This window comes from Limanda limanda, chromosome 22 (assembly GCF_963576545.1).
Source record: "Limanda limanda chromosome 22, fLimLim1.1, whole genome shotgun sequence".
In the NCBI taxonomy this organism is placed as follows: Eukaryota; Metazoa; Chordata; class Actinopteri; order Pleuronectiformes; family Pleuronectidae; genus Limanda; species Limanda limanda.
Window position 1 is genome coordinate 4,467,201 of NC_083657.1, and position 23,208 is coordinate 4,490,408.

Below are 23,208 nucleotides of genomic sequence, written 5' to 3' on the forward strand. Positions count from 1 at the left end.
GTGTTTGTAACTTTACATGGGTTTGAAATGGTTTTGCAGTCATACAATCATGTCGACAGAGATTTTTCCTCTTAAATCGCTGAGACAGACACGGCAGAGGGGTAGGTGACAGTAGCTAGCCAAAGCTAGCAATAGCAAGCCAAAGTACAAAGGAAACATACAGAAACTACACATTAATAAATCAATATTTATCATCTGCATAGAGAGTGAACATAAGGAGTGGTATTTGAAGTGTTTCTCAGTTTGTCCAATCAGAGCCTTCATAGCCTGCTCTCAAAGGTCACGTTGTCTTTTTCTCCACCAATAGCATTGCTGATTGGAGTCGTGGCTTCGCCCTCCACGTCATCTGCCAAAATTAATATTAAAAAATGATTAATCATCTGATAAATTTACCTAAAAATGACTAATCCATTAATCAATAGAAGGTGAAATCGTGAAATGAAAACTGACCTTTGACCTGTCGCTCCAGCAGGCGTGGTCCTGCCAGTCCGATACCCAGTGCCCCTATGGGAGCTGTGGTGAGGATGGCTAACACAGCTAGCGTTAGCACATCCAATCCAAACTTTATTAAGGCCTCATCTCCTCCCTCTCTCGCCATATCCAACGCCTTCGAGCCAATAGCAGCCTGACGCATCACAAACAAAAAACATGTGTTAATAATAAGTTGTGGGTTATTTATTGGTTCTTAAGGTCACTGATGAAGTTGTAGAGTTCCTGTTTCTGACCTGTACGGTGGCTTTCGGCAGCCAGGCCACAGAGATGAAGAGTTTCTCCTTCAGATTGAATCCTCCGAAATGAACCAGCAGGAAGGTAACGAGCAGACGCAACACCAGACCGATACTGATACAGGCCAGACCCAGACCTGGGGCGCCAACAGAGAGCGTGACAGTACTCTTAGCGCACGCCCACTGAATGTCTAGTCTGATAATCGTTCCGTGTCGGGTTCTTACCAACGGTGCTGGGGTTGAGTGTTGCTATGGTGATCTCTGCTCCAATCAGACCAAACAGGAGAGGCTGGAAAACATCCCATGCCTGACCCACCATGGCGGCCACCGGGGCCTGGACGAAAAAAAACAAAGAGGTGGTGGTGTGAACGGTTTCATACATGCTGACGCTGCGTAAACAAGGTTTGATCCAGTGATTCTGATGAGTTTTACTTTGTCGGTTTTCCAGCCCAGAGCAGCAAGGAAGGCCAGCACCAGCGTACAGAGCCCACCGGCTCCGGCAAAACCAACAACGTGACTGAAGAAGACCGAAAATATGGACAGACCCAACAACATGAGAGTCCTTCTCAACACAAGGTCCTCCTGCAGGGACAGAGAAGCAGGGTATGTTCAAATATATACACTTTGGTTTCAATTTCATGATACTTCAACATAAATCAATGTCAAACCTGGTCTTTGCTTGGGAAGCAGCACAAGAACAGACCCAGGATCAGCCCAGCGATGACCCCTCCCACTACCTCCAGGAGACCTTTCAGGATGTTCATCCACGTGGAACCTGCAGGACAAACCCGACCATGTCACGTTGAGCAGATACAGAAGAACAGAAGTGAAGAGGACAGAGTAGAACCTGTTCTCTGACCTGTAGAGAAGGCGATCCCCAGGCACGTGGAGAACCCTGTTATGGCCAGAATATCATCAAAACTCCCAGCAGCCATCAGCAAGGTGGGGATTCCCTGAACAAGCGCACAGAACAACATTACAACATAAACAGAACATCACACAATCTCGTTAGGAGGTTTCAGGGCCCCCTGGGGGTCAAATGTAGAACCAGCAGTTATCAGTGCTCGGCAGGTACTTTACCTTCTCCACTCCGTATCCCTCTTTCTGCAGGAGCAACATCGAAGGAACCACAACGGCTGGAGACACTGCAGCCAGGACAAAGCTACACACAAACGTGACAGTTAGCAACAAAGTGTGTGTGTGTGTGTGTGTATCTGTGAGCGTGTGTGTGTGTTAGTGTTACCCCAGTATGAAGCCCCAGACCCAGGGCAGACCCAACAGGAAGTGAGAAACCACAGCCACGATGCTCGCCTCCACCAAACAGGGGCCGACCGCAAGACGCACACACACCGCCTTCAGACGACTCAATGCCTGCACACACACACACACACACACACACACACACACACACACACACACACACACACACACACACACAAACACACATACACACACAAACACACACATACACACACACACACACACACACACAGAAACACATATAGGTTTAAACCTGTGGTTCAACTAAATTATTCATTGTGTGCGTGTGTTTGTGTGTGTGTGTGTGTGTGTGTCTTTGTGTGTACCGAAGGGTCGAGGCCCAGCCCAGCTCTGGTCAGGATGATTGACAGGGCGATGTTCCTCATAGCTGCAGACCAGTGAGTGTTGATGAAGACGGCGTCTGTTATGTACGGAACATTACGCAACACCAGACCTGCCAGCAACATTCCTACACAAACACACACACACACACACACACACAGACACACAAACACAATTAATTTCGAACAAACGGGAGATGGAGTTAGAATTATTATTTTTGGGATATATTAAACATAGATCAGATGTGATCATATCAGGTTAGATCAGATTAAATCAGATCAGATTGTTGGGTCGTACCAAGTAGAGGAGGTAAGGGGGGTAGCGTGGGAAATTGAATCATTCCCACCAGTTTCCCTGCGAGCACGGAGCAGATGAAGAGGATGACGAGGCCGAACAGGTTCCCTCCAGGTAAACACTCACTTCCTGTGATGGACCAGACAACTCCAAACAGCAGAGCAAACAGACACACTGCACACACACACACACACACACACACACATACACACACTTTATTTTTCATCTTTAAATGTATGTATTACTTGTGGTATTACTTGTTTGTTTGAATTATTACAGAATATTTATTTACCAGTGTCTAGTATCATTCACAAACAAAGTACCTTTAGTGATGAGCAGGCTGATGAGTCCCTGAGGTCGAGGACATCTGTCCTTCAGACTGATACAACTCGAACAGCAGGAGGATGAGCCTGACTCCGGCAACTTCATCTAAACACACACACACACACACACACACACACACACACACACACACATTTATACAAACTATTTAAGATATGTATCAGAGACACCACATCCCACAGTCCCAGGGGCTGCACAAGTGAACTCAAATGAAACCCACATCAACAAACACAAATACACAAAACCCATCAGCCAAGTATCAGCCGAAACAGCCACACATCACTCTGGCTCACAGATCGCTACAATATCATATAGAATAAAATCCTATAACATCATATTGTATCACTGCAAAGCAGCATTGTGTAGTGCTCTGCTGGCCACATACTTTTAGCTTGATTTTGCCCCTGATTTGTTGTTTATTATGAACAGTTACTATTATAAACTCTGTGTGTATGTGTGTGTGTGTGTGTGTGTGTGTGTGTGTGTGTGTGGTCGACCACTCACCTCGGCCATTGTGTCCGTCTTCCTCTGCGGCAGGACGGTGATCTCTCTCTCATCCTGACTGACCTGAACTTTACTCTCTCGCTTTACCACCAACGTGTGTGGAAAATTGTCATGAGAGAGAGAGAGAGAGAGAGAGAGAGAGAGAGAGAGAGAGAGAGAGAGAGAGAGAGAGAGAGAGTGAACAAGGTGTTGCACTTTGTCCTCAGTCTTTATTGAGAAACTTTACCTAATTATTCTATAAAACATCACCTGTTTATTTCAATTATTGATTAATCTGATGATCGTTATAATGATGAATGTGTTATTAACGAGAGTGGCAAACCATGAAACAAATATTAATCAATCAATCAGTTGACTTATCATTCTTTGTGCACTCGTACATGTTTGTACTTTACGGCCTCTTGTTACATTGTAACTTGAGTAACTTTAGATAAGTGTAGAAGAGTAAAGTCGATATGAGGTTGTGTATTGTACAAGTACAAGCGTATTGTATTCAATTGTATTAAATGTATTTACTCTGGATACACACATGAGTTGAGAAGAGGACAAGCACGATGCTGGCTCATGAACAATCACAATTTTTATTATATTTATCACGAGATTAAAAGTCTTTACAAACCAAATCAGAGTCTGAAACTCAAACAGCCTCTTGAACCTAAGTACACAACCACACACACACCCCCACACACACCCCCCCAACCACATACACACACACACACACTCACACACACACGCGCACACACAGTCTGCTGTTTGCACATTCCTTCTCTTATTTCCACTTCTCCCTTTTATCTTCCTCTTTTCCCTCCATCCATCTCTGTCGTTTGATTAACAGGATTTATCGTTTCATCACAGTAATCGTTTAACTCTCTCACCTTTCACACACATTCACTCATTGATTCTGTTTATTGCTGCGACTCCGTCACTGAAGGCGAATCCACAGTTCAAATGTTTCTATGTATTTATTAGGGCCCGAGCACAGACATCAAAGGTGTCTGGTGAGACCCTATTGAAATTGTAAGGATTATTATTATTATTATTATTCAGGCAAATGAATTGGCTTTTTGAGGGCTTTAACATGCTCAACTTCTTGCCAAAATTTGCAGAAAGTTAGAAAGTGGTGAAAATTTACGTATTCTGAAGGAATTTTCAATGGGCGTCGCAAAATGGCTCAACGGTGCCCCCCGAGACAGCCCGAGACCCCCGGAAGGTGTTCCCATTGACCTATCTTCACAAAAATCGATATACAGGTGTATCATGACCAGACAAACAAAAAAGTCTCTAGGTGCAATTGTAAAAACAAAACAGGAAGCCTGCTATTTTGTATTTAGTGGCCATTTTGGCCATATTCCACATTTTTTCTTTGATACACTTGTACCAGGGTTTTCATCGGATCAACTTCAAATTGAGATGAGTGTCTTCACGACAAGATGGAGATAATTAGGATTGTATTTCCTAATCTTTCCTCTGTCTTTTGTTCATGATTAATATGTAAATATCTGACTAAGTTTCACAAGGAATGAATTAAGTGTTTTTATTCTCTAATCCATAAAAAAAAAAAAAAAAAAAAATCGTCTTAGGAGTTCTTCGATTTATTTTGTACAAGTACACGGTTGTGCTGCAGGAAAATGTGACAGCGGAGCGGTGTGGGTGTAAACAACAACAACATCTTTCCACAGCAGAATTTATACGTCATGTCTGGCCTCCAGCTGCTCTACAGGCTCCGCCCCCTCACCTGAAAGTTCCCCACATGTTCCTGTGGTCACCCAACAACCTGCTGCTGCTTCACTGGACAAACTCTAACTCCAGGAAACGTCCAGACACAAGTTAACAGCGAATGTTAAAGAAAATTAAGTAACAAAATTCAACAGCTGCTTCAACTACTTCATATCTGCTCAGATATTTTAGTCCACTGGTTCCCAACACGAGGGGCGAGTCCCTTCAGAGGGTCACCAGGTCAATCTGAGATAGATTAATTTTTATGGCTTGTTAAAAGTGTTGGTGCTGCAGTTAAAATCTCTTTCCACCGAGTCAGTGATTTATTACTCATCTATATTACACTCTGCTGTATGTATGTGTGTGTGTGTGTCTGTGTAGTACAGTAGCAGATATAGTTTATGATTCATTTATCATCACACTGTAAAAAATCCTGCCAGACACACGCACACACACACGCACACACACACACACACACACACACACACACACACACACACACACACACACACACACACACACACACACACACACACACACACACACACACACACACACACACACACACGCACACACACACACACACACACACACACACATACACACACACCTCAGCTGGTTTGGGCTTCAGTCCCTCGTCATGACAGTAACGCTTCGTGGCTTCTTCGTCCATCATCTGCAACAAACACACACATGTTATTGTTCTATACTCGTGAGGACCCTCAGTTGCAGACACAAGATTCCTAAAATCACGTCTTAACCTTGAAACTTCTAAATTACTGGAAGCTGAACTAATTGTCCTCACAAACCACAACGTCCTCACTTTCCGGGTGGAAAATAAAACCAACGTTGCGATGAATGAATTCAGATGAAATGTTCAGCTACATGATTCAGTCAGAGGAAAACTGGACGGTCATATTTTCTTATTTTAATAAAACTGCTCTCTCAAGGAATTCCTTTACACTCCTTTTAAATCACAATTTCCAGAGTTCTCAGGAAAAATCACAGAACTTGTTTCTCACTGAAACATCTCAGACGTTTGTTTTATTTGTCCTATGTAAGTAAGTAATGAAAAGTGTTGGATGAGATCAGGTCATCAGTGTCATTGCAGTGATATTACATTTAAATACAACACAGTAAAAAAGAGCTTGATATAATCATTAAAAAGTCACATACAATAGAATACAACAAAACACATTATTGTGTCAAATAAAGCCTCTGATCAACTAGTAGTAAGTATTAGAATTACTTACAAGTTATTAGATTTACTGTCTCTGGTTTTAATTAGAACCATATTACACAATTAAAACTCAACATATATGGAGAAGTAACATAAAGATATTGAATTATTATTCATTTGGCTTGACTCTAGTTGAAGAAGAATTAAGTTAGAATCAGTTAATTAGATTTTCACTTAATTTAAACTTAAACATCATAATTCAACATATATGGAGAAAAAAGTTGAGACAAGAATTAAATTAATATTTCAAAGGAAAGGAAAATTGTGCCGACACTGAATTTCAAAACTAAGTTAAAACCATGTGATAAGTAAATCAATTAAATACAAATGTAATTGATGCAATATTCACTGCACACAGACATCTACACTCACACAGACACACTGTGTTGATACACACTCTTACCTTTGATCGAAGCAGAGACGTGTGACTGGAACTGAGAGGAAGAAACAACTGACACCAAAGTCATCAAAGACACTCAAGAGAGAGAGAGAGAGACAGAGAGTGTGTGTCCTTTTGTGTGTGTGTTAATAACAGTGGGTTTAAACTCTGTTGTTTGACGCTCTGCAAAATGACATCACACACACAATGTAAAGCCTGGCATTATGGGAACACAGGTCACACTGTGGACTGCATTAATACCAGACTGTCACACACACACACGCACGCACGCACACACACACGCACAGACACACACGTACAAAGTTGCTTCAGACACTAACCCGTCTTATTATCACTGAGATAATAGCAGGTGTGTGTCAGTGTGTGTGCGTACACTGACGTTCACACACACCTCACACGGCGGCTGAGCTGATGATTGACAGCAACTTACACTTTATTTCCATGTGGAGGTGAAAACACAGTCATTAGTGTGGATTAATGCACCGTTAAATTTAAAAAGTTGTTTTTAAATCTATATCTTCAGGAGGAGCTAGTGAAGTTTTGTGTCAGAGCCGTCAAATCGATTTTCTTGTTTGTTTGTGTTGATTAAATTACTTGATGTATTTATGAAACATCTCAGAGGTTGTTGTTAAGTTGATCTGAAAATACACTTCAGCTAAATATCTCCATCACTTATTTGTGGACAAGAGGAAGTGGAAACAGACGAGTGAACAGCGACAGGTCTGACTGTGAGTCACACACACAGGACAGAGGGTGTGTGTGTATACTTTTATTTGTGGGATACAATGTGATACAAACCAATTATTCACTGTTACACAAACATTAGAGGCTACAGTTCATAAAGCATTTCGATTTAAATCCAACGTCATCAAACAATTACATCTTCATCATCTTCATCATGGTAACAAAGCAAAATCAGGAAGTGACATCAGAAACACACTCGCAAGCCAAATCACATACAACCAAACATAGTCTGCACACGTGACTGCATGTTCACACACACACACACACACACAAACACACAGTGTAAGAAGCCTGACATACAAAAAGCTGTAGAAAAATACTCTTAAAAAACCAAACACACAGAACGATGACGACCACTTGGAATGTTCTGGATGTCAGTTTGACGTTGGCATGGAACACACACACACACATCGGGCAACATTTAATCACTTTTTGTTTCTGATTCCACTTTCTCAACGAAATTTTAAACTTTAAATGAATGATTTAGGATTTTCGTCAAATTTTTTGCATCCTCACCGAATCACCTTCATTACTGACATATTTGATGTCCTAGTAAAATGTGAAAATGTCTTGAATTAACACAGATTAAACTGCAGCAGAAGCTAAATAGGATCAAATAAACAATACAAAATTAGGCTAATCTTAATTCATGAAGTTTCCACCATACACTTTGGAGGATCATTTATTTAACTAACACAATTCTCATTTTTTAATTCACTTCAAACTCTTCGGGAGAGACTCATTCATAACCTTAGCAGTTAGCTGTGGTGATAATATACACTGTTTTGTCAGCTACGTAAAAGTTAATGTAGCTCACTGCTTACATTTGGCAGCATTTTAAATACATCACCTCATTGGTCTACATTAGCAATATGCTACATTTGTGCTTCACATTCTAGCTGGCACTAATTTGGCAGTTAATAGTTTGTGTTAGCGAGTCTGCTAGCTAAAGTTAGCAAAGTTAGCTTTCTAAACATGGCTTCTTTTAAAACTACAGTTTGGCCAGTTGAGTTTGTTAATAAGTAGTTAAAGCTAATTTAGCTTTTTTTTCTTTGTACTAAGTTTTGACTTTAAACATTAAATGAAACATCTTAAATTCCGACACTTTACTTTTCGATCATTCGTGTTTATACCTGTTTATAAGTTAATAAAGACATTGTGTTTATTCATTTTCAGTATTTCTCAACAGTTGTGTTTTACTTTAATTTAGTTGATTGTTTATATTATATTATTAATATTATAGCTACATTACAGTCTGTTATTCACCATTGATCCCCTGTTTATATTCTGTTAGTACATGTTAGTACGGCTGTGGACGTCAGATATGACACATCGTTAAATAAAACAATGTGTGTTAATAAAGGTCACTGATAATTGTTGTCCAACAAAGTTGAGCTATTAAGTTACCAACATGTTTAGACGCCAACAAAAACGAAACAACTCCTTTCTCGGTGTCACTCACACGAACAGCACGACATGGTACAGCTCGACATCCTACAGGTAACAGGTTGAATTACAGGCACTATAGAGTGAAGCATTGTGGGAGGTTGAGGGCTCGGCTGGTCTGTTTTAGCTAGCAGCTTTGAGGACGTCAGCGCTTAACGCCTGACCATCGTGATGACGTTTTAACAATGTAAAGTTTAAAGGTTAAAAAGTGTTGATGAAGCAGACACACAAACACAATCACACACAGGGCCGGGTCTAGGCAGGGGCAAGAGGGGGCCTTGCCCCCTCAAATAAATGTTGTGCCCCCTCAAACTAAATCCCAATTTATAATAATAATAATATAATAAAGCACAATGCCCCCTCAAGATTTGTGGCTGCCCCCTCATACATGCCTGTCTAGACCCGGCCCTGATCACACACACACATACACACACTGGAGAATATTAATGCAACCATGGACTGAAGCTGATTTTCCTCTGAGTTACTGCTGTGGCTAAAATACAAATAAAATAATAATTAATGTCATGTTAATGGAAGCAAAGACATTTTGTATTTAATTTCAATTCCAGCATAAATTCAAATAAATAAAATGAATCCATTACTTAGTATTTGATGTTGGATTTAAAATTCCAGTGTAGATGAAGTATAGTTGTTTTACTTTTACTTTGAACTTTTGCTTTTATAAATGGAGAATTTTTTACATGGGTAAATTTCAATGGTCTTAATAACTAAACATTTAATAATTAAATGTTCATCCAATTTAAATTCCAACATTAAATATTTAACAATCTGTAAATTCACAGTTGACATGTTAAAGTTGATTAAATCTGAATTTTTTTGTCCTTGTTTTGCTTCCATCATGTTAATACTGAAATAATAGAACTTATTGTGTAATGTGATGTTTACTTGTTGACAACAACAACTCAACTAGCCAACGAGTTAGCATCAGTAATACTGGTTAATGCTACTGGTCGTACGGCAGTTAGCATCTGAAGGCTATCAGTAAAGTTATAGGCACAGGTGGAGGAACTGAAGGTGTGTGTGACTGACAATGACATCACTTCCTCCTGGAATGAAAGCGCTCTTGTTGTGTGTGTGTGTGTGTCTGTGTGTGTGTGTGTCAGTCGGTCAGGTATGTGTGGATGTAGATCTGTTGTTGGATCCAGGGGGTGAAGTGAGTCACGTTGCTGTAAACTCCAGGTCCCAGCACTTTACTGAAGCACACGCTTCCCCACGACGTCAGGCCGAACAACGTCCAGCGCCCGGCCTCCTCCGCGCACACCAGCGGACCGCCACTGTCGCCCTGAACACACACACACACAAACACACAAACATTACACACTGATTCAAAGTTTAAGTTGTTTTTCAATCATTGAAATCCTGAGACGTTACCATGCAGGAGTCGACGGTTCCAGCTTCGTAACCGGCACAAAGCATCCGGGGAGTGATGGTCTTCATGTCGAAGTAAGACTGACACTGAGAGAGAGAGATGATCCGGACCTCCCCCTCCTGCAGCTTAAAGGGCACTGCACACACACACACACACACACACAGACACAGACACACACACACACACACTTAGGTTCTTGTAAATATTTAATGTGATGTATTAATACATGTGAGGGGGGGGGCTGAACCCACTGCCCTGGAGCGTGAATCAGTGATCTTGGTCATATTCAATTCTTCTGTTCACTCAGGTCTTTTTCAGATGATGGAGCATTCTCCCTATTCAATGGTAAATACTATTTTCAATCACAGCTTTGCAATCGCACTCACTCTTGTTGCCCATGTGACCCCAGCCGGAGATGTAACAGTAGGAGTCCGGTGACGGCAGCTGCCCGGGCTGAGGCAAACACGCCGGCCTGACAAACGCCGTCTCCTCCACCTGCAAACACGACGACACCCATCGTCAACACCGTCCAATCACTGCTGACCATCAACCCAACCTGCACCGGCGCCCTCTGACCTCCGAGTCCAGCTGCACCACGCTGATGTCGTAGTCGACCACCGCCCGGTTGTAGCGCGGGTGTACGATGATGGAGCGCACCCCCCGGCTCTGGCTGTGGACGCCCGGGTGGTCCAGGTTGTTGAGGCCCAGGACGACCTTCCACAGGTCGGCGCTCTCCCTCCTGGTGGGGACGCATCGGCGTTTACAAACACACACTGTGACCCCGCCCCCCACTCAACCATCCTCACCCTCCATCTCCCTTTGTCTCACCCCTCGAAGCAGTGTGCGACGGTCAGAGCCCACCGCCGGCCAATGAGGACGCAGCCGCACACGTGTCCACTCTGCCCGCTCTGCAGCGAGCACTGCCACGGCCACGCCCCCCGCCGGGCAACCCGTCCTCCCAGGATCCTCTTCCTCCTGTGAGGGTGGACGCCCACAGTGGGACGAACCCCACACTCTGACACAGAGAGAGAGAGAGAGAGAGAGAGAGAGAGAGATAGAGATGAGAGAGAAAGAGAGGGAGAAAGAGAGGGAGAGAGAGAGATGGTTATTATGACCTGTGATCAGTAAATCAATAAATGATCAATAAAAAAGGATTTAATTTGATTCCATACTGATTTTTACTGTGAAGAAGAACGTTTTACCTTCTCTGTCACAAAACACAGAAACTCTCCTCCTGGAATGACACGTATGACTAGAGTGAGAGAGAGAGAGAGAGAGAGAGAGAGAGAGAGAGAGAGAGAGAGAGAGAGAGAGAGAGAGAGAGAGAGAGAGAGAGAGGGAGAGAAAGGGAGAGAGAGAGAGAGAGTGAACAAGGTGTTGCACTTTGTCCTCAGTCTATATTGAGAAACTTTACCTAATTATTCTATAAAACATCACCTGTTTATTTCAATTATTGATTAATTTGATGATCGTTATATTGATGAATGTGAGTAAGCAAACCATGAAAGAGAGAGAGAGAGAGGGGGTCTGGATTACAATTCTGCCACAGATCCAGGTCCACTAGGGTCAGTCTGAACCTGAACCTGATCCTGGACCTGGACCTGATCCTGATCCTGATCCTGATCCTGATCCTGAACCTGAACCTGGACCTGAACCTGGACCTGATCAACAGCTTCAGCCTGATCAACAGCAACAGTTCTCATGGCGTCGGGCTGAGTTACCTTCTCTTCTCCAGTCGGGCCTGCAGAGAAGAACTGTTCCTCAGGTTCCACTCAGGATGGACGTGTAACCAGCGGCGACGGCCCGGGACTCCAGGTTGGTCAGCTACCATGGAAACAGAGGAGGGAACCCTGCAGAGGAACACACACATTTAATGTGTCACACTGTTAGTCACCTGTGTGTGTGTATGTGTGTGTGTGTGTGTGTGTGTGTTACTAACCTTACCCTAGTCCCAGCTGGTCACAGGTCAGTTTGCTCAGCTCGTGGTTCCACTCGTCTGCACACACCTGATACTCTGCTGCCGTCCTGAACACCGTCAATACTGAACCTGAGCGATCGGACAGAGACACTGTGGAGACAAGAGTGTGCACGACAATAAACAAAATACACATGTTTCCAACAATGTTTAATCTGCACAGTAATGTTTTCACGAGTGTGTGTTTGTTGTACCACAGTCCCATTCGTCTGAACTGTCTGAGCAGTGTTTCTTCCCGTCGCACCACAGTGTGCGATGGACACACTGATGGTTGTTACAGGACAGCTCGTTGTCTCTGCACACAGCTGAGGAGACAACACACACACTGTCAACAGCAACACAACAACAACATTGACAACACGTCAACGATGACACAACAACAACATGAGGTGGTTACAGTGAGTGTTGAACAGAATTAATCATCCTCACAGCAGTTGGCCTCGTCCACCAGCAGGGGGCAGTCTGGGAAGCCATCACATATCATGCTGGCTTTAATGCACACGTTGCTGCCAGGACACTCCCACAAAGCGCGCTCTGAGCAGCCTGACGGACACACACACACACACAGACACACACACACAGAGTGTTACTGCACTGACAGCTGACTGCCACTGAGAGCGACTCTTATTTTGAAATGTCTCACCACAGTTGTCCTCGTCACTGTGGTCATCACAGTCCAGGTGTCCGTCGCAGCGTTTGGACGCCAAGACGCAGCGACCAGACCGGCACTTGAAGTGGCTCGGGGAGCACTCTGGCGCCACGGCAACGCATCAAGAACAACAACAACATTTTATTTTCATTTAACACGACACAAAGAGTCAAATGAAGTGTTGTAACCAGGGCGACCGCAGCGTTAGTACCGTGGACGCCGGCCTCCGGCAGCAGGCAGGTGGCGTTTCCTCCCTCCTCTGGAAACTGGCTGCAGTCCGAGTCCTCGGGCCACTGCAGACCCACAATGCCAAGCACCGACTCACACTTCTCCTTTGCGTTACGACACAACGACCTGCGGGGCGAGAGACATACACTGGAACACTTACTTCACATCATATGTGATATGTGTTAATAGAAACCATATCGATATTAAATATCATTTTATATATATATATTGTCTTTTGCACACTCTGTCTACATATTCTTACACTCATAGTATATTATATTATCTATTGTATAGTCAAATACGTATATTTATACCTCTACTATATATCATATCATATTATATCATACTCTTTGTATATATAAGTCTATATACACATATTTATACATGTGTACATGTTATTAATATTATTATTATATTTACTATTATTATATATACTGTTGCTGCCATTATTACTATATACTGCTTTTATATTGGTATGATTACCATCATATATAAATATATATTATGTCATATTATAACTATATATACTGTACTATTTTTATATACTGTCTAACAATAACATCACCATCATATCATCAGTACTATTACCATCATCTTGCCACTGCACCTTATCTACCTATTTATCTTGTGTTTCTGTTTTTATTCTTTCTACCTCAATATTTTTTATTTTATTCGATTTTATTGTATTCAAATATACCGGCTGCTGTGACGACTTAATGTCCCTTCGGGGATGAATAAAGTAATCTATCTATCTATCTATCTATCTATCTATCTATCTATCTATCTATCTATCTATCTATCTATCTATCTATCTATCTATCTATCTATCTATCTATCTATCTATCTATCTATCTATCTATCTATCTATCTATCTATCTATCTATCTATCTATCTATCTATCATCTATCTATCTATCTATCTATCTATCTATCTATCTATCTATCTATCTATCTATCTATCTATCTATCTATCTATCTATCTATCTAACTATCTATCTATCTATCTATCTATCTATCTATCTATCTATCTATCTATCTATCTATCTATCTATCTATCTATCTATCTATCTATCTATCTATCTATCTATCTATCTATCTATCTATCTATCTATCTATCTATCTATCTATCTATCTATCCATCTATACAGACAAGAGAGAGAGTTGGACAATATTATGACCAGCTGGTTGCAGACCTGCAGGCTGACACTGACAGGTTGTGGGTGAACAGACTAGCTGGTGGCTGACCTGCAGGGCGGGACCTTCTGGTGGCTGACCGGGTCGCACTTGGGCACGAGCAGCGTGCAGGCGTAGAACATGAGGTACTGGTAACAGCCGGTCTGGACCAGGGCGGGGAACAGCGAGGACTCCCAGGACACGGAGCTCTCTCTCTGCGACAGGTGACCCAGGTAGTTTGGGAAACTGGTCAGGTTGTAGGGCAGGTTCATGCACAGCTCCAGGGTGATGGGCTCACAGCGAGCTGGGACACAGAGAGACGGGTAAGAGCCAAGATCAGGAACAGGAACAGGACCAGGACCAGGACCAGGACCAGGACCAGGACCAGGACCAGGGCCACATCCAGAGTTATGACATCACACAGATTATTTTATTTTATTTTATTTTATTTTATTTTATTTTATTTTATTTTATTTTATTTTATTTTATTTTATTTTATTTTATTTTATTTTAACTTTAACTTTAACTTTAACTTAAATTTAAATTTAAATTACTTTTTTAGGGCCCGACCACTGACAGGCACTGAAATTGACATTTTTAAGGATTGTTATTATTATTATATATTATAAATTATTCTGACCGGTCTTCACAAAAATCGATACACATGTGTGTCATGACCAGACAAACAAAAAAAGTCTATACATTTTATTGTATTGTACTGCTTTTTTTTTCTTTTTAGTTATTTATTATAAGATGTATGATTATCACTGTCTTGTCTTCTGATTTGTGTGCAGAGTGAGGACTCACTGCAGTTGTTGTTTCGGAGGTCACAGGTGGCGCTCCCCCCCACACACACAGACGGACAGGGAGTGGAGATACAGCTGGGCTGACCAGGAACACACCCACCCTGAGCTGGAACACACACACACACACACACACACACACACAGACACACACAGATAAATATATAGAGGTTGGATGTACAGGTGTGAGATGGGTGTGATGCAGACAGATGTCTCACTCTGCTCTTTGCTGCAGTGCTCCTCGTCGCTGCCGTCTTTACAGTCGTCCTCGCCGTCACAACGAAACGCAGACGGAACACACTGACCGTTCTTACACTCCAGCAGACCCTGACTCTTACAGGCTGCACACACACACACACACAGACACACACAGATTTACAATACTGTAAAAGGTAATACATAAGAATGTGCTGTCATATCAAATTCTATAATCTGATGTAGTGTAATGTAATGTAATGTAACTCACAGCAGTTGAGCTCGTCGGACTTGTCCAGACAGTCGTGGTCTCCGTCACACAACCAGTCTCTGGACACACAACGCCCGTCACCACAACGGTGCTCATGAGCCAGGTCACACACTGAAAGCACACACACACACACACACGCACACACACACACACACACACACACAATAAAAATAATTTGTTTCATTTGCAACAAACTACCAAAATAAGAGTCTCTCTTTACCAAAATAAAAGCACATGCCATTTCATTCAGAGCAGCTGAGACATGTAAACCCCCACAACATGATACAGTGTGTGTTTGTGTGTCTGTGTGTGTAGGCAGACTGACAGGTGGCAAATTCCCTGACAGAGCTGATCCCAACAAACGTCACTAGCTGTGTATAACTGCATGTCAGTGTGTGTGTGTGTGTGTGTGTGTGTGTGTGTGTGTGTGTGTGTGTGTGTGTGTGTGTCCTCTCTCACCACAGTCCAGTTCGTCACTCATGTCTCCACAGTCGTCATAACCGTCGCACACCAGAGCGGGCGAGAGACACCGACCAGTGTTACAGCGAAACTCTCCCTCTGTGCACACTGGAGAGAGAGAGAGAGAGGAGCACAACGGGTTCAGGCTGCTGCAACGATCAACCGATTATATAATCTTAAATATTAAATAAATATCTGACAAATAGATGAAGTGATCAATCAAATGACCAATCAGGCGATAGATCAGTTGAGAAGAAACGATTTGACTCTTGTTTTGATAATCGATCAGTGATTTCAGTCTGATGGATGTCTGCCATATTAGACCAAGTGATTGATCAGTTAATCAATAATCAGCTGATTCATTTTTTTTATCAATCTCTTCCATTTCTTTTCTCTTTGTGTCTTTCGTTCTCACGCTCTCTCGGTTCTCATCCCTCCATCATTTCTCTCTTTCTTCCTCTGTTGTTCGTGTTTGTTTCGACTTTTATAGCGGCAATCGACGCCGGAGGTCATGGAGAGGGCGAGAGACATAAACCAACGTACAGACAACCCTCTCTCTCTCTCTCTCTCTTTACATTCCAGTGGTCCTGGCCTATTGACTCTGGGTGTCGCCATGACGACCACCTCTATGTCACAAAAAAGAGTTCAGAAACTTCTACGCCGCCGTCGTCCAGACAGTCAACATGTTACCAAGGCAACAAGCTGAAAACTTTTCCTGATATTTACACAGTGCTTTAAGTGTGTGTGTGTCTGTGTGTGTGTGTGTGTGTGTGTGTGTGTGTGTCCCACCGCAGTGCGTTTCGTCGCTCCAGTCGTCACAGTCGTTGTAGCCGTTACACACCAGTTTCTGGGGGACGCAAATTCCCGTCGTACAAAGGAAGTGGTCATTCCCGCCGCACACAGCTGCCGACCAATCAGAGAGAAGCAAGAGCAGTGATGTCATCGTAACGTCTAATCAAACGTCAACGTGTGTTGGTTCTTTTCACTCACATGGTTTCCCTTTGGTCTGTCGCGGCATGTAGCAGGTGAAAGGGGCGGGGCCTGCTGTCGGTGAGGGCGCGGACGTTGCCGTTGGCGATGAGGATGATGATGATGACAGTGTTGGTGGCGGTGGCGTGGAGGTGACATTGCTAAACTGAGAGCAGCGCAGGAAGTCGGGCCAGGAGGCGTTGAACATCTGGAGGACAGGCTCACAGCCTTCCCTCGCCGCCTCGCAGAACGACGCACAGGGCAGCACCACCTGTCTGCACACACACACACACACACACACACACACACACACATAAACACACTACTTAAGATATGAAACTTCCTGTCAGAGGTCAGAGGTCAAAGGGGTAATAAATGTGACAATGTGCTTTCCAGTGGTGTATAAAGTACTTGAAAGCCATACTTGAGTAAAAGTACAGATATCTGACCTGAAAGTGACTTCGGTAAAAGTAGAAGTCACCCGTCAGAAAATGACTTGAGTAAAAGTCTTAAAGTAGCTCATATTAAAAGTACTTAAGTATCAAAAGTATCTGGTGTTGAAATGTACTTAAGTATCAAAAGTAAAAGTACAAGTACCAAAATTTTAAAAATGCAAAGTGCTTTTTATAGTAGTCCTATACAGACACAAAACAACCCAAGATGTTTCTCCTCAAGATTTATCTCAACTGAGAGAGAGAGAGAGAGAGAGAGAGAGAGAGAGAGAGAGAGAGAGAGAGAGAGAGAGAGAGCGAACCAACCTCCGCTGCTCAAGTAACGATCCAGTTTGAGAATGTAAGAAGTAGAAAGTACAGATATTTTTGTTCATATGTAACGAGTAAAAGTAAAAAGTCGTCAGGAAAATAAATACTCAAGTAAAGTACAGATATGTGAAAAATCTACTAAAATACAGAAACAAAGTATTTCTACCTCGTTACTTCCCGCCACTGGTGCGATTTAGTTCTATAAAAATGGCCGTCCCTCCTCCTCTAGGTGGATCATGTGTTCTTGTGTTACTCTTGTGTTACCTGTTGTGCGAGCCGTCGGCGGCGGCGATGCACTCGGGCAGCGCCAGCGAGCAGCCGAACAGCATGATGTGTCTGTAGCAGGAGAGCCGGCTGAGGTAGCTGAAGAACCTGCAACAAACACGCCAGAGTTTAGCTCCGCCCACATGACGCACACTGTCCGGCCTCCGTGTGCAAGGAGGCGTTACCTTAGCAGCATCTCCACCTCGGAGCTCTTCACCACGGCGACGGAGGAGAACAGCCATGTTTGATTGTAGGGCAGCATGTGGCAGTGCGGCTCCGCGATCAGCTGACAGCCGCCTGCAGAGACACAACTCTACCATAGTTAATGTTGTCAACAAAAACAAACAAACAAACAAACAGATAGCAGTGATTGTTTAAGCTTAAAAGAACTACGTTTTTAAGGTTTGGTGTTGCTAGCGCCACCAGGCTAACGCTAACAGCATCCTCCCATTGACCGCAACTAATCTAAAGCTCGACGACCAAACATCGACATCAACGTCTCTGTGGAGGTGAAACACGCTTTCGCATGTGACCGCCTGGCGTCCAATCAGAGTTCAAGACAGCTCATTAGCATTCACCTCGATGCCACATCAATACAGAGCGAGAGAGAGAGAGAGAGAGAGAGGGAGGGAGGGAGAGAGAGAGACTGAAGGACAGTAGAGGAGCAGAGACACAGAGACGAGGAGAATTTTAAAATAGAAACTGAATGAACGATTTATCATCACACACACACACACACACACACACACACACAGACACACACACACACACACACACACACACACACACACACACACACACACACACACACACACACACACACACATACACACACACTCGTCCATTCTGCTGTCACACAAACCAATAAAGTTATAGTGTTTGACAGAAAAGGACACAACAATAAGACAGAGCAGGGAGGACAGAGAGGACAGTGCATGACTCTGGGATTTGTAGTTCTTCATAAAGAGGTGACCGATTAACTCTACTACATGCACAGATCCAGCCAATCAGAGAGCGGCGAGCAAAAAGATGTCACGTGACCTCTCAGCTGTTAACAGAAAAAACATCACGTGACCCAGGAAGTGACTCAGCGTCGTTCACACACACGAGAGCGACTGAAAAGATTCATGTCATCGTTTTCCCATCGTTCACACACAGAATCTTAATAGGCTTTTCCCATGAGCCTCTGCTGCCTCAGATCCTACCTGAGTCAGGGTTCGCGGTGGTGCTAACGGGCCAGGCGGAGCTTAGCGCTGTCACAGAGGTCAACCAATCAGGAGGCGTTGTGAAGGGCAGAGTGGGAGTGGCCTGAGATGAGGAAGGCGGGGCAGTGCTGGCAGCCGCAGCAGGTGTGCTCTTGCTGTGGTGCGTGACGTCATCATCGCCGCCGCCATGTTTTCCCAGCGAGGAGGTGGTGCTCTCTACCTCAAAGGTGGGGAGGGGGTTTGTGCTGTTGCCAAGGTAACCGGGGTCGCTGTCGGCGATGGGCTCGGGGGACGGGAGGGGGCTGGAGTCCAGGAGACTGCCGCCAAATATCCCTGAAGAAGAATAAAGGAAGTGACGATCAATAAATACACTCTCAGCCAATCAGAGGAGCCGTATGAGCGCTCAGAGCCAGCTGAGCCAATCACAGAGCAGCAGCAAGGTCAAGGGTGAGTTTTTGATTAATGACCCAACAGTAATATCAATGAATCTGTCTGATGTGTGTGTGTGGGACTTGTGTTAGTGTGTTGAGTATTAATGTGCTCAGTTGTATGATCAGGCTTATTGATCACTTGTAATTGAAAACTCTGTGTTTGTGTTTTTGTTGAGTTTGTGTAACTCTGACTAAGTTTGTCGGGTGATTTTCTGACAAATCTGTGGACTGTGACGATGGTTTAGACCCTGAGGTCGAACACAGAGAAGGTTTGTGTAGGAGGAGGGACCAGAGAAAGACCAGGTGGTTAATGGTGAGAAACACACAGACACACACACAGACACACACAGAGACACACTCGGCTTAATGGCGGTGTGTTTGAGTGTGTGTGTAATGACTCGTGGAGGAGAAAACAGAAAAACAGCTGCTGAGGAAGAAAGGATGAAAGGAAAGAAGAGGACGAGGAGAAGGAGGAGGTCAAACTGTGAACTCGTGAAAAACACATTTACTGCTTTTTCTAGTTGTAAATAGGAAAACTTTATTTTTCTTTGTGGCGAAAGGAAAAGATGAAAGAGCAAAAAGGAGAGGTCAAGAGAAGATGAACGACAGGAGTAAAGAGAGGAGAGGAGAAGAATGGAGGGGTGAGGATGGACGGATGAAAAGGTGAGTTTAAACGATGGATGAACAGATGCTGCTGTTTTACTACCTGTGTTTAAATATTTGAAATTCTTTCAGTCTGAATGTTTGAGTCTCTCCTCCTGAGGGACTCCACGCTGTCATGGCGACAAGGGAGAGTACGACACACACACACACACACAAACACACACAACCTAATCATCACGCCTGTGAATTCATTAGAGACCATGACTGAGTGTCATCTCTCCTCCTACACACTGTCCTCTATCAGTCTGTTCTCATCCCTTCTTCCCTCCACTCTTTATCTATAAACAAGATCAGTGACTGTTTATTAAGACGACAAGTGACTGTAATTAACAACAAGTAGATACAAACAAGGGCACGACACTGTTTGTGTGTGTGTGTGTGTGTGTGTGTGTGTCTGTGTGTGTGTGTGTGTGTGTGTGTGTGTGTGTGTGTGTGTGTGTGTGTGTGTGGGTTTATACCAGTGAGGGCTAGGACGAGCAGCAGCAGGGCGGCCAGCAGGCTCACAGTGGGAATCAGGATGTAGAGCAGAAGTCGGAGGTGATTGGTGGATCCCAGCTTGTGAGGACACGCCTCCCCGCCCATCCCTGCCTCAGGTGGTCGAGCCGGCGTCTGGAGGACACGAGGAGACGAGGAGACGAGGAGACAAGGAGACAAGGAGACAAGGAGACAAGGAGACAAGGAGACAAGGAGACGAGTTCAACATCAAGTGACAGAGAGAAGGGACTGAATCCAGGTTCTCATGAGGAGGAGTGGAGGCTGGGAGACTCCACACTGACCCTGTACACTGTACACTTCCCCCCCCCCCGCCCCAGCCCCTCCAGGTTATTTTAAGTGAAGGTGGCGAGGGGGGGGGTGGTGGTATGTGGGCGGGGCGACCCGGGCCTTTCTGTCCTGTCAGAGTTTCCGTTGGACCGGCCGAAGTTATTTTTGAAGTGATGTGACGATAAAACGACACTTGACACCAAACACACACCAACCCCACGGCTGGGAATACTGCTCGCTCGGCCACTCTCTCTTCCTCTCTCTCTCTCTATCTCTCTCTCTCTCTCTCTCTCTCTGTTCATTGATTGACAGATCATTCATTAATTCATTGATTGACTGACATATTGATTAATTATGATTCAGTATCTTTGTATCAAAGCCTCCATTAATCTTGTTTCCTTTAGGGCTTGTAGAAAATTATGATTGAACATTTTCAGTTATTTTGATTATTGTAATTTTTACTCACAGGATCTTTTTTTATATCATAGCAAAAACATTGTTTCTTCATAAATACAATTCTTATCAAAATAAAATAAATCCTTTAATGCGGCTGCGCAGATCTTTTTTATTTATTGACAACGTGATCAATTAATGTAATTTGCAGATTAACTGATGATTGAAATAATCGTAGCATGATTTGACGAAAAACATTTCACTTTCCCCACTGTATAACTTACATAAAGGCATTAATATGACGACTTTTATTTTGAAGGCCAAAATAAAAACGGAGGGATTGAAGCTTAACAAAGTATAAACACAAAAACTATTTATATGTAATTATAAAGAATTCATGTAAGATTAAACTGCATATTTTCGTCTGGATTAAATAAGTAATGATTTTAATATAAAATGTGAAAATCACCTTAATTTACAGTATTCTTCTAAGTCAAAACAATGTCAAAAACTAAATGATGTGTACTCATTGAAGAAAAATATTTGTTGATTGTAAACTACATTTTATGAAGAAATTATACGAATATTTACATTCACATGTTTTAAGGCTTTAATTGTTAATCACTTTATTAATAATTAACTTAAACATTGTTAATGCAAACTATGAATAATCTAGACTATAAATAAAACATTAAAATGAGACTCTGGTTGTTTCTTTAGAAAATTTGAATAGATTCAGTTTATTTTGACATAAACTGTAAAAGAGAAATTTTTAGCAAAGAAACTGTGAACATTATATTTATTAGAGACGTCGACTTTCAACGAGTTCAAAGAGTTCAAAGCTTTGCACTGAGGACGACGTCTGTGATGATGAAAGATCCACAAAAAATAAAATAAAATAAAGTAAATGATGCCGTTTTTATGTTTGTCAGAAACTTTTATTTAACTCTGATTGTAGAGATTAATCGTTATATTATAATATCAATTATTTATACAATATGATGCTATTTAGTATTTATTAGACAATGGTGAATTTTTATCGATGTATACAAATATTTATAACATGTTCTTATATAACACATGTATCATTCTGTTCTAGACAATTAGACAAAAATACACAAAGATCATTAAACATCAATAGATTGTTGCACAGATATGAACTTGTGAACACTTTAATTATTTAGATGTGGATGAACACAAACACACACACACACACACGCGCGCGCACGCACGCACGCACACACACACACACACACACACACACAGAGGACACAAACCAAGGACACACTCAACAAATAGATCCTCATAGACACACGGCGGAGGAACACACACACTCTCACGCACACGGACACACACTCACCGTTGCACTTCCGCTGAAGGTGACACGCGCGCAGGACATGACCTGCTGCTGCTGCACGAGAGCACGCGAGCATCCTGTGTCCGCTGCGCGCGAGAGGCTCCAGTAATTAACGGAGCACGAGACACGCTGACTCCGCCCCCTTAGCTCTCTCTCCACAGCGTCACCGCCGGCGTCGCTCTACCACGCACACACACACACACACACTCTCAAAAGAAACACACACACTCTTACACACACGTATACAT

At 43.1% G+C, this 23,208-nt stretch overlaps 2 protein-coding genes across 2 annotated transcripts; both read right to left on the reverse strand.

Annotated features, from left to right (window-relative positions):
* Positions 1 to 164: 164 nt before the first annotated feature.
* On the reverse strand, positions 165 to 5,859 carry LOC133028706 (sodium/hydrogen exchanger 9B2). Its single transcript, XM_061095692.1, has 14 exons — positions 5,794 to 5,859; positions 3,468 to 3,548; positions 2,945 to 3,050; positions 2,625 to 2,795; positions 2,312 to 2,454; positions 1,969 to 2,096; positions 1,806 to 1,887; positions 1,585 to 1,678; positions 1,394 to 1,500; positions 1,158 to 1,307; positions 951 to 1,059; positions 726 to 862; positions 451 to 625; positions 165 to 346 (listed from the first exon to the last, which is right to left on the reverse strand). Exons 1-14 carry the CDS (start codon positions 5,857 to 5,859, stop codon positions 261 to 263), a joined length of 1,635 nt encoding a protein of 544 aa, XP_060951675.1. The 3' UTR covers positions 165 to 260.
* Positions 5,860 to 10,133: 4,274 nt separating this feature from the next.
* Positions 10,134 to 23,208, reverse strand: corin (corin, serine peptidase). Its single transcript, XM_061066638.1, has 25 exons — positions 23,199 to 23,208; positions 22,958 to 23,046; positions 20,907 to 21,057; positions 19,355 to 19,687; positions 18,335 to 18,446; positions 18,150 to 18,257; positions 17,146 to 17,399; positions 16,945 to 17,058; positions 16,156 to 16,263; positions 15,697 to 15,807; positions 15,449 to 15,571; positions 15,235 to 15,339; positions 14,500 to 14,731; positions 13,239 to 13,381; positions 13,022 to 13,129; positions 12,808 to 12,921; positions 12,573 to 12,683; positions 12,348 to 12,471; positions 12,125 to 12,253; positions 11,606 to 11,655; positions 11,232 to 11,418; positions 10,980 to 11,142; positions 10,790 to 10,898; positions 10,406 to 10,539; positions 10,134 to 10,316 (listed from the first exon to the last, which is right to left on the reverse strand). The coding sequence occupies exons 1-25, from the start codon at positions 23,206 to 23,208 to the stop codon at positions 10,134 to 10,136; spliced, it is 3,405 nt and encodes a 1,134-aa protein (XP_060922621.1).

Bases quoted from the DNA above. Each gene is read 5' to 3' on its own strand.
- LOC133028706 (XM_061095692.1), bottom strand. From the start codon at position 5,859: ATGATGGACGAAGAAGCCACGAAGCGTTACTGTCATGACGAGGGACTG. The intron at 1,308-1,393 runs GTTTGACATTGA...CTGTCCCTGCAG, and splicing joins GCTTCCCAAGCAAAGACCAG to GAGGACCTTGTGTTGAGAAG. The intron at 1,060-1,157 runs GTAAAACTCATC...TTTTTCGTCCAG, and splicing joins TGGGCTGGAAAACCGACAAA to GCCCCGGTGGCCGCCATGGT.
- corin (XM_061066638.1), bottom strand. The intron at 17,059-17,145 runs GTGAGTGAAAAG...ATTGGTCGGCAG, and splicing joins ACAGACCAAAGGGAAACCAT to CTGTGTGCGGCGGGAATGAC. The intron at 12,922-13,021 runs GTGAGACATTTC...TGTGTCCGTCAG, and splicing joins CAGTGACGAGGACAACTGTG to GCTGCTCAGAGCGCGCTTTG.